The sequence below is a fragment of the Palaemon carinicauda genome, chromosome 27 (genome assembly GCF_036898095.1).
Source record: "Palaemon carinicauda isolate YSFRI2023 chromosome 27, ASM3689809v2, whole genome shotgun sequence".
Taxonomy (NCBI): domain Eukaryota; kingdom Metazoa; phylum Arthropoda; class Malacostraca; order Decapoda; family Palaemonidae; genus Palaemon; species Palaemon carinicauda.
Genome location: NC_090751.1, coordinates 88,950,319 through 88,962,966, shown reverse-complemented (window position 1 = coordinate 88,962,966; position 12,648 = coordinate 88,950,319). Strand labels below are relative to the sequence as shown.

Genomic DNA, 12,648 nt, shown 5'->3' with positions numbered 1-12,648 from the left:
CATGAAAAATACGATAATATTGAGCTTCGCAAGCTAACATTGGCAATGTTAGCGTAACATGCTAAGATTAGCAGTGTTTTTCATTTATTTTTTGTCATTCTACTTGCCGGTTGTAGTCGCTCTCGTTTCTTTGTACATAGCGGGTTTCGACCTTCTGCACAAAAACCCCTCCTCCCTGCGCATAGACTGCTCCTCCAGCAATAGGATTTCTTCTTCTCTAGCCGTCAAATTTAACTATTCGACTTCACCCGCTTTATTCAAGTATATGACTTGATCCAGTGCAACTATACCATTCCATTTATGTAATACCCTTGTATACATATTACGTTTGACCCCAGTATTACTCATATTATTATCTGATACCTTATAAAATCACCTCATTTTATATTCCCATTAAATATTATTCATCATACACTCCATTTTATCTTACTATATTACGTTTAAACATTTTGTTATTACATTGTTACGCCCAGATTTCACAAATACTTACTCTGAACAAGTTTCCCATTCTTGTTCATTCATGTTTACTCTCTAGACTCCGTTGCTTTTCCGTTAACCAAACACGAACCCATACGTATGGAAACTTTGCACAGGGGGTTAATATTTCCCTACCCCACCCCCTTCCAACAAATCCTTTTCTGTGGAAACCTTTGTCCAAGTCAAGTCTTTGTTAGTTCAAGTGATGTCTTTTTGCGTATTTTACGATGGAAGTTTTAGAAACTTGTAACGACTGCAGTAATCCATACTTGAAAGCATTTCGGTGAATTCCAATGTTGATAATTTTCTCAACTCTCGTAATGTAATAGCCCAACATTTACAGTGTTCCAAGTGCAGTACTAAACTAAGACATAGAAGTGAAGACATCACTGACTCACAGTCACAACACCCCAGTGACCTACAAGTTTCGTCATCGCGGTCATAAAAGCAAGTCATTAATTTCTTTAATTTTATATATTAGCAGGTAGAACCTTGGATAGGGGTTGTGACCTGGAAAGGGGGTCCGGGGGCTTGCTCCCGGCTAGTGCTTGTGACCTGGGAACTTCTAGGTTAGGTTAGGTGGGTTTGTTAGGTTCTGTACCCTATTGTACCTTTTTATATATTGTGTAAAGGGTATATGGAAAAATGCTTTAAAATACGAATGCTAATATTATCGTAGCATTGCTAACGTTAGCAATGGCAGTGTAACATTGGTAACATTGCGTAACATTGCTAATATAAGCGTTCGCAGTAAATATATTCTTGATGAGTGAAGCGAGTCATTATATTTAAACATTTTACAAGAAAATATGTAATGAGAGACCTTATATTCAAACATTTTAACAGAAAATACATGTTAAAAGTGTTCCATCAGAGGATTACTCCTGCACTGAATAACTATTGTGCCCATATCAAATAGCGATGGCTTGTTTACATGTAGGAACAAAAAGAAATTGCATAGTGTGTGGGTAGTGGGGTCACAGTAAAGACCATCTTCCCCATAAGGAAAAACAATTTGGCTAGTAGTAAGAAAGATATCGCCCTATGCCTACATTCTACCCGAGCCAAGACCAGCAAGAATATAATTAGAGTCAGTTCGTTGATCAACATAATCGTAAATACACGTATTAGTGTTGATGACAAAGGACATAGAAAGGAAGGCTTTTCAATTTCCTGAGAGCGGGAGGACTGGTGATCGATCGATCTACCCCTGTACCAAGATATTATACAATATACCAAAGCTGCTAAAAACTACATTACCTTATCAGTTTAGGTAACGTATAGTCAGTGGTTAACGATACAATGTAGTCTACCGTAAGCAAGGTGGAAACAGACTCGGTACCACAGCCTATAACACTTTATAGCGCCACAATTGATTATAGGAATATTTCATGGTACACGTTCATGTGAAGCACACAACCTTAGGCTAGTGTACCCTACACACTGAAATTAATGTAAGATATTGCCGGTACATTAGGCTACGAGCATGGTACTCAACTTGCCATGACAATATCGCTAGCTACCCTTTCTTATATTTCAATCTGAGTAAAACAGAACAGAACAGAAAGGTCAACTTCAAAATGTCCAACTTACCTTAAATGAGCTATCTTACTAAATCCAAATTAAGACGCAATTTAATAAAATACAACTCCTAAAACGTGTCTTTCTGAGTTCTTCTAACACGCAGATCACCACATTGTCTAACGTAACTGCTCAATGATTACAACTGTTGTCTCTATAACGGCTACTCAAACTGTTTGCGCACCATTAACTTAGATACTAAATCATTATTTTAGGCTTGTTGGTTTTGTTGTCTTTTGAGCTCATTGTAATTACATAGAAATCATAATTATGTGATTTTTACCCGTCACTTACAATTGAAGTGTGTGATGAAACATATAATCAATCGGCATGTGTGTTTCATTCATATGCTGACTAAAACAGTAACTTGAATAATACAAAAAGTACTTCCTTATTTTCAACGAATGCCTTAATAAACAAGCAGGTTAAGGATTATAAACCTAATTTAATTTCTATCTAGTGGCACTTTGTTTGGGTGAGCAGACAGACAGGCAGAAAACACACACACACACACACACACACACACACACACACACACACATATATATATATATATATATATATATATATATATATATATATATATATATATATATATATATATATATATATATATATATATATATGTGTGTGTGTGTGTGTGTGTATATATATATATATATATATATATATATATATATATATATATATATATATATATATATATATATATATATATATATATGTGTGTGTGTGTGTGTGTGTGTGTGTGTGTGTGTGTATATATATATATATATATATATATATATATATATATATATATATATATATATATATATATATATATATATATATATATATATATATATATATAACTAGCTAAGTTGCTACCGTAGTTGAAAAAGCAAGATTCTATACACCCAAGGGCTCTAACAGGGAAAAATAGCCCAGTGAAGAAAGGAAATAAGTAAATAAATAAACGTTATGAGAAATATTGAACAATTTATATAAAATATTTTAAAAACAGTAAAATCTAAAGAGATGTATCATATACAAACTAAAGAAATTGTTAGCTCAGGTTCAGGTTCAGGTTCTGGGGTGAGGCATAGCCTTTACAACGGCGCCTCAAACGCTTATCTTCTTTTCTGTATTTGTTTCACTAAATAAAAATAATCCTACTATTTTCTTTGGGTCTTCATCGTATGGTTGTTGTAGCTCAATTACCTCATTCCTTTCTTTTCTATATTCCTGGCAAAATAACAAAAAATGTATCAAATCTTCCTCCTCATTTTCACAAAAATTACAGTTTACATTCCCTCCATTGTGTCTATTTACAATATTTAGTTTTAACGTATTAGTTCTTGCTCAAAAAAATATCACTGAAGCAAATATGTTGTCATAAATTAGCTCTTCTTTAATTTCTTTCTTCCACGTTCTATATATTTCTAAGCTCACTTTACTTTCCATTTCTTCTTTCCACTTTTCAGTATCCCACTTTCTGGTTTCCGTCTTTATTTCTGCCTTGTTCATTCTTCTTATTTGTCTTATGCCTAAACTTAATTCTTCCAAATACTTTGCAGGTTGTTTCCACCATCTTCCTTCTTTTTCTTGAATATCCTTGATAATTATTTTCAGAATTTCCTTCTTTCCCTAAGTACTGCAGCTTCCCTTCCATCACCCTTGCTTTCATAGAAGATGCACCTTTCTCCCCTCTTAGAGTAGTATTAGCTGTGCTTTTATTGGCACCTAAAATCTTCCTGTGTACCCCATTCTCTATTCTTTGTAGTTTCTCTATTTCAGTTTCTGTTAGATTTATAACACTTGTTCCATACAAAATAGATGGTAAAGTAATACTTTTCCAGAACGTTTTTCCTATCATTACTTCATTGCAACTTTTCTCTATAACTGAATATGTTAGATTAGCTAATTTTTGTGCCTTTTCTATCATTACCCTTTTCTGAGTTTTAAATATATTCCTATTATTATCTAGCTGTATTCTAAGTATGTCAAACTTTCCACTACTTTAATTCCCTCTATGTTATCTGGATTTTATTTCATATTGTAAATCATAATATTACTCTTTTCTTTATTAATTTCTAACCCACATTTTTTTCTAGTTTCTACTAATATCTGGATGTTACGCTTTGCATTATGTATATCCTGCGCAATTATTAAGGCATCATCTGCAAAAAAAATAATGATTCTATCTTTATTAATTGATTTCCGAAACCGTTTCCTTCCTCTTCTATTTACTTGATGACAATATACGTAATCAGTTTAAAAAGTGAAGTTGATCCTGTGAAACCTTGTTTAATTCCACTCGTAACCTTCATTTCTTGTTCTATACCTTCTCCTAAGGCAATGCCCGTAGTATCTCCTTGATAAATATTTGCAATTGCACTTATGATTTTGATGTTAATTCCATATTCTTTCAAAACTTCTATCAGTACCTCCCTTTTTACAGAGTCAAATGCTTTACTAAAGTCTATCGCGGTTACTATTAGGGGTTTCTTGTTACTATAGCTCTCTTCCACACAATACTGTAATATAAAGATATTGTCCTCTATCCTGCCTCTCCCTGTAAATCCTGCTTGGCATTCATTGTCTTTTTCATTCATTCCTATGTGGTCTTCTATTTCCTTTTTCACCATCATCATAAATATTTTATAAGAAATATTTAATAGAGCTATGGGTCTTAGGTCTTTTGCCATTGGCCTTCTTTTCTTTTCAACCGTCTTTGTTCTTGACTTCTTCCACATATTAGGAAGATCATTCCACAACAGCTTGATCACAGCTGCAATAAAATTTCTAGAATACTTTGTAGTATTGAGCCTCATAATGGAAAGGCCCGAGTATTAGAATTAACTGCATGTCTAGTAATACGAACAGAATGGAACTGTCCGGGAAGATCTGAATGTAAAGGATGGTCAGAATTATAAAAGAAAAAAAAAATCTTAAGCAACATGCATAACGAACTAATTGAACGACGGTGCCAAATATTATTAATATCTAGATTAGGAATAAGAAATTTAATAGACCGTAAGTTCCTGTTTAACAAATCAAGATGAGAATCAGCAGTTGAGAGACCAATACTCAAAGCAAGAGAGAATGAAAGAATTAAAACAATTCTTCAGAATAGATTAATAACTGAAAATCTTATAAGACTTTCTCAATAAGCCAATTTTTTATCCAATTGAAGAAGACATATACCTAATGTATTTCTCAAAAGTAAATTTGCTGTTGAGAATCACACCTCAAATTTTAAAAGTCAGACAGAGTTAAAGAAACATTACCAATGCTGAGAACAGGATTTTGACGAGGCCCTGTCCTAGTCCTACTTACAATCATATTTTGAGTTATAATACACACACACACACACACACACACACACACACACACACACACACATATATATATATATATATATATATATATATATATATATATATATATATATATATATATAGCCGTAAGTTTTGACAGATCGCGTAATATTGTATTATCATTTTTCTAAAATCATTCCAAAATGTTCCCTTTTTATCTTATGTTGTATTGTTTTATTATCATATAACGAAAATAATCACACAAAGAGGCCTTCATTAATTATTTTAATGGGTGTTTTCGTCATCTTACCTTCTTAAATACGTCAATTATATTAAATAATACAATATACCTAAAACAGAATGCCCTTTATTCACATCAATACTATTAACATACGCAGCTCCAATTCACATCGTAGACGCTAATTCACATCATAGGCTATAATTGCGTCAATAAAAACTTTCATCCTGCAAGCAAATTTGGAAGACATCTTCAAGCAGTTTGAATAGTTGCAAATGTTGAACTAACTGATCCCAGACATGGATTTGGATTCTTGTGGAGTCCTGCTCGCTGTAGTAGGATCTCCGCTGAAGAGTAAGACGCCATTGCTTTGACGACAGTTTGCCTGCAATGGAAAGATTGGGCAGAGTTGATTCAAGCGTTTTAAGAAGAGGAGTTATGTGTTTGTACCTATATTTCAATGTTAACGATATATGCAGACAGACAGAGGGTCTAGTTGTGTTTATAACTGAAACAATCATTGATCATTAAGTCTAAACATAATCTAACTAAAAAAAAAAAAAAAGAAAAAAAAATACACTCCGAGAGCGCAGACCTCCGCAATGGCATCTTATTTCGGTCGACGTTGAGATTGATCTTTGACCTATGGCTTTCAAAATTGAATCACTTCCACGTCTCAACATAACAGTTAATCCCTCAAAATTTCACTACTCTATGAGTAAAATTGTGGCCACGAAGTTGTTCAAACACAAACAAACAGGGACGAAAACAACCTTCTCACGACTTCGTTGGCGGAGGTAATAAGAAAATTAATTACGCGTTTCTTCCGTGAAATCTTATTATATTACTAAATGCTCAATTACTACCAAACATTAACAGTCCTCAGCTCATTTCCAACTTACGTCAAAAGATTCCCGAAAACAGAGCCAGCAAAGCCATGACTATCATCCATCTTCTGGATGGTCTGACAGACGCCAGAGCGACCTTCCTCGCCAGTTATGCGACCATCAGCCACATCCACCACCCACAGCTGGAACGACATTTGTGGGAAAACATTAAATTTAGGTGATTTCAATCTGAGACTCCCCCCCCCCCCAACCTGAACACATTGTGGAACACATAACTTTCTGGGATCTTATGTAACTAGAGTAACGCTGTAAAAAAAAAAAAAAAAAAAAGAAAAAAAAAGTTATTCTTGTTTTTTTTTTTTTTTTTGGGGGGGAAGGTATGTTTTTAAAAGAATCCTAAGCAAAATGAAATATTGAAAAATCTAAGTTTTAACTAATAGATTAGAAATAAGGATTCTCAGTAGAGCTTAGTTTCAGATGTCAATGACTGAAGGAGATTACATCGTATTTAAAAGAGAGAGAGAGAGAGAGAGAGAGAGAGAGAGAGAGAGAGAGAGAGAGAGAGAGAGAGAGAGAGAGAGAGAGAGAGAGAGATTTTCTACCCCCTCTGAACGAAATATAAATTGTAACATTAACGGTATTCATCAATTTTTCTAAGCGAAGAAATTGTTCCACTTACGGCTAACTGTGGACCCAACCTAGCGATGTCATTTACAAGAGGAGACACAACGCCCTTGGACTTCTGGTTTGTAGCTGCTCCTGCTGCGCCTTCGTCGTGTATTTCGTCTGTAGGTGTTTTTGGGTTAAGAATATGAATCTTTTTGATGAATATCCAACATTTAGCAATAGTAAGTTTAAATGCTCTTCACTAATGATAATGATTATCATTATTTTGATAGTTATAATAACAAAAGGTAATCCTATTAGGTTCTCAGACACCGCCGATTTCGACTCAATAATAATAATAATAATAATAATAATAATAATAATAATAATAATAATAATAATAATAATAATAATAATAAAAACAACGATTCTTATAATCTATACATATGTATGTACAAACTGTATTTACATACATACATATATATATATATATATATATATATATATATATATATATATATATATATATATATATATATATATGCATATATACATATATACACACACACACACACATATATATATATATATATATATATATATATATATATATATATACATACATATATATATATATATATATATATATATATATATATATATATATGCATATATACATATATATACACACACACACACACACATATATATATATATATATATATATATATATATATATATATATATATATATATATATATATATATCAAAATATGTGAAATTCAACTTATCAAGAATCCCTATGACCTAAGAAATAAAGAAAATTATCTGATTTCCAACCTACCTTCTGTGCTGAAATCAGCATTATTGTCATATAAATAATTGTTCTCTGTGTCTTGCTCGTCATTGTCAGCATTTTGGCCCGATGCCCAGCTTAGCATGTTAATCACAGGTTGCAAAGCTTCCCTAAAAAGAATAAAGAATTAGGCCTACGCATTGATTTATAAATGTTTAAACATAGGCCTATACATTTAAACGTACGGGCTGTTACAAAGACACACGAGAATAGCTTTGTTTCTATTAAAATTGGTTTAACTTTGACTCAGTGGCTTTTTGAGGTTACAGGAGGCTTCCATTCAACGTATTTTTCAGGATTAAACTGAAATGATTCAGTCGATTTCCCTATGAAGGAGTAACTCCCCTATAGGCCTACTGACCGCAAGATAGCAAGAGCCCGTGCTTGGCCGTAAGGGCCAGGCAAACTTCAACAACTCCTATAGGGTTCAAGCTTCTTCAAGTGACTTTTAACCCAAGACAGGATGAGAACTTGCGAATTTTTTTTTTTTTATACAAAAGTTCATTACAGTATTCACTTAATCAGAATAAAAGGTGAATGAAACTTGGCATTAGTTAAGTCAATAGGCTGTATCAGTTAACCGATTTCTTCTGTTATAAAATATCTAGAAATTGAGTAGACCAAGACGTTGGAAATCACATGTTTTAAGAGTCAAGACATGCATGGGAGGGAATGTGAAACTTTTTTGGTAAAAGAAACAACAAAATGTGGTGTAAAGTCACATTACAACTGTTATTTTCAATTTTTTGGCATATTTTTTATAACTTTGTGAGAAACTTCAGGCATTTTCCAAAATAATGAGACTAACCTGACCTCCCTATGACGAAAATTAAGGCTGTTAGCGCCATTTAATATATATATATATATATATATATATATATATATATATATATATATATATATATATATATATATATATATATATATATATATATATATATATATATATATATATATATATATATATATATTGCAAAATGTGCTTGAAAAAGAAAACGTCTGGGGGTTAAGGGTTGGAAAGTTCCAAATAGCTTCGGGGTAAAAGGGTTAAGAGACGGTCTTCTACGATTTAATATCTATACACAAAAAAATACTTAGTAGTAGTCCTGGTGTAGATGTTATAGAAACTTGATTAATATATATAAACTTTGTGAGGGAGAAAAAACTTCCACAAATTTGGATGTATGTACCTTGGTCTAAAAAAAAAAATCGTCAGCATCAAATCAAATTCATAGTATAATTTTACTATCTCATTGTGACAACGAGAATTTCTTGCCTTGTGTTTATTTATTTAACCGTATATTTTTAGAATTAACTTTATTATCATTGCTAGCGAGGGGTTTTCCTTACCAAAATTCAACCACAACTGTTCCGAATCTTTAGTATCTTTGCTACTAAGGCACGGTGTTTGAAGAAAACGCATTTAGAATGACAATTGTGTAACAGAACCAAAAGCCAACTCGTAATGAAATGCCATAACACTAACCATGGTTCTTTTTGCACCATGTGAGACAGACCCGCAAGGATGCCAGTATCACTCGAACGACGCCGTCTTCTCCCTGCATTCGCATTTTGAGTGAACGTTTGTATGATATCCTGGAAAGAAGAAGATTCAAAACACAACGGGGAATACATTTGATGTAAATATAAGTTTAGTCGGTGCTAAAAAGTACAAATTTTATAAACCAATGCAACAATGCTATAAGTTTTATAACAATACACCAGTTTTATGATTCACTGTTAACAAAGCTATTGTTAATGAATAAATAAATATGAGCATCTTTACCTGGAAGTTCGAGATGAGGCCTAAGAAGCCAATTAGGGCTACTGCTTGTGCGCAGTCGAATTGTTCGTAGCTGACGGAGGAAAAAAGTAAAAAGAAAAAAAAAATCTATAAACATCAAAATAAAGTACTACTATGATTATTTAAAGAGGGAGAGAGCCTGTGGTAAAGCATACAGTATACCGCGTGAGCAGCACTCTTGGATAAGAGGGAGAGAAGGTACAATATACAATGTGAATAATTTCTAAAATAATACGCTTCTTAGAAAGATATTTATCCAATCGACAGTCGAAAGAGAGTATAAGCTACTGATTTTTTGTAATAAAAAAAATACGAGTATAGAAATTTTACCTATTTCATTATGAAACTATTTTCTTTCTAAGGTTATAAAGATGTCATATTTGACTAGCATCTATATTAACAAAATTAATAAAAAAAATGTAAATAGAGAAATTAAAAGCAAAAATCTTAAATGTCAGCAATTGAGTTTTCGAAATTATGCAAACTGATAAAAGAAAAACCAGGAGCCAAGAAAACTTTATAGACGGTTTCTAAGAGTGTATAGTTTCCACACTAGTCAACAGATAATCATATTAAGTAGGAAAATTCTTAAAAAAAAAAAAGCACTTTGTATCCGCATATATTCACCAATGTTTTTAAACAATAAGCCTACTGTAGCATTCACTTGAGGAATTGTACTTACCCTGACCGACCGGTTACTTCAGTTGCGTTAATGGTATGCATCACTTGAGCACAGTTGAATCTGATAATGAAACAAAAGAAAATAAAAAAAATACAATAACGAAGTTTTAACACAATAAGTTTCATGGACGAATGAACATATGGCAGCCAATGAAAAGTGAATAGAGATAACTAGTGTATGCGACCCATCAAAATGACGGCACCCCCATCTCACCAGGGTATGACTACTCCTCTCCCCCTTACCTGAGCGATGGGGAGAGATGAGCGTGAACACGCACGCACGCACACACACACACACACACATAGGCTATATATATATATATATATATATATATATATATATATATATATATATATATATATATATACCAGGGACATGTATATGCCTTTATCCAATTGAAACTATTATAGATAGTACAGCATGACGATATATCATTCTGATTATATATATATATATATATATATATATATATATATATATATATATATATATATATATATATATATATATATATATATATATATATATATATGTGTGTGTGTGTGTGTGTGTGTGTGTGTGTGTGTGTGTGTGTATTTATATATATATACATACATACATATATATATATATATATATATATATATATATATATATATATATAGAGAGAGAGAGAGAGAGAGAGAGAGAGAGAGAGAGAGAGAGAGAGAGAGAGAGAGAGAGAGAGAGAGAGAGAGAGAGTGTGTTGGTCTATGTGTAGTACATTTTTTTCTTTTCAATTTAGCACGTAGCTTACAAGACATTAATACACCATTATTAACCAAATTTACCTCTAATCTGTTAATCTAAGCAAAACCATTCACCCTACAGAAAACTCAAACCTGAACCTTTTCAGACACCTCTTCATTGTATTCGTCAGCAAAGAAAAAATATAAAAAAAGATTACCATCACAATGAATTTTTATAGTAAATACAATTTGGAAAACGGGGCGCTGTACCCACTCAAAAAATACAATATTAAAACATGTAAATATTCTTACCTTGTATCAAATATTCACGTTCTGACACCAACGAAGTCTGGAACTATACTGACTGACGGAAATCTGTGACGCCCCAGTGCAATGAGTCAGCAATCCCGGTGTTTTCATAAGTCATCACCTCCTGCGAGCATTGCCGTTAGTCCTACGGTGTTTCTTCAATAATAGCCTAACAGGATCCACTAATTCTTAATGGGTCCTGTTCAACGCATGTGCAATAACCGCAATGAGAGGAGAGCAAAGTTAGCAAACCGCAAAGTGAGTTACCTACTCTGCGCTCTCCTTCCCGGGCTCAGTGTACTGATTTTCGCTTTACTATTCTGTCGCAAAAGATGGCATGATACTTAATCACTAGTACGAGGCAGACACCGTATATATTATGATAGAAGTAGCTAGAGAATGTGGCTTATGAACATATAAAGATAACAGTAACAATATCATAATAGGAACATTAAAAACAGATACAGTAATAATCTCATCAGTAGGCTATACAGTAGAAGACATAGCCTTCGAAGTAATAGAAATAATCAATAAAATTTAATATCAATGTTATATAATTAAAAACTAAAATGCTCATATGAAATCAAAGCAGATATCAACACAATCATAAGTAAAAGTTACGGTAGGGTTATGATAGGAAATCTTTATTGGAAAAAGCTAGCAATGCTAACATTTTGATATGGAATGGTGGTGATACAGTTAAATGAGTAATTTTTAGGTCCTTTAACTTGCCAGACAGTACTACATTAGATCCAGCTCTCTGGTTACGGCTTATTTTGTCTTTGTCTACACATACACTGAATAGCCTGGCCTATTCTTACCACATTCTCCTCTGTCCTCACACATCTGACAACACCAAGATTAACACTTCGGTCAAGGAGTTATCTACTGTAATGTATTTGTTCAGTGGCTACTTTCCTCTTGGCAAGGATAGAAGAGACTCTTTGGCTATAGTAAGCAGCTCTTCTAGGACACTCCAAAATCAAACCATTGTTCTCTAGCCTTGGGTAATGCCATAGCCTCTGTACCATGGCCTTCCACTATCTTGGATTAGAGTTCTATTACTTGGCGGTACATTCGGGGATGCTATTCTATCTTATTTCTCTTCCTCTTGATTTTCAAGTTTTCAAAGTTTATTTATAAAGAATATAATTTTGTGTCGTTACTGTTATTGAAATATTTTATCTCTATTCTTTATTCTTCTCTTGTAGTTTATTTATTTCCGTGTTTCCTTTCCT

At 32.8% G+C, this 12,648-nt stretch overlaps 2 protein-coding genes and 1 long non-coding RNA gene across 3 annotated transcripts in view; 1 reads left to right on the top strand and 2 right to left on the bottom strand.

The window, feature by feature from the left end:
* Positions 1 to 2,227, bottom strand: part of LOC137620789 (probable rRNA-processing protein EBP2 homolog) — a 55,909-nt gene extending 53,682 nt beyond the window's left edge. Inside the window, exon 1 of the mRNA XM_068351220.1 lies at positions 2,071 to 2,227. The gene's annotated coding sequence lies outside the window, so the exon portion shown is untranslated. The remainder of the gene's footprint in view (positions 1 to 2,070) is intronic.
* The window catches only part of LOC137621237 (uncharacterized), an 807,497-nt gene that overhangs the window by 225,031 nt on the left and 569,818 nt on the right, over positions 1 to 12,648 (top strand). The gene's annotated exons all lie outside the window — the stretch shown is intronic.
* LOC137621236 (uncharacterized) lies at positions 5,636 to 11,706 on the bottom strand. The gene is made up of 8 exons (XM_068351635.1): positions 11,414 to 11,706; positions 10,395 to 10,454; positions 9,695 to 9,764; positions 9,395 to 9,504; positions 7,897 to 8,018; positions 7,126 to 7,232; positions 6,501 to 6,628; positions 5,636 to 5,983 (listed from the first exon to the last, which is right to left on the bottom strand). Exons 2-8 carry the CDS (start codon positions 10,433 to 10,435, stop codon positions 5,851 to 5,853), a joined length of 711 nt encoding a protein of 236 aa, XP_068207736.1. The 5' UTR covers positions 10,436 to 10,454; positions 11,414 to 11,706; the 3' UTR covers positions 5,636 to 5,850.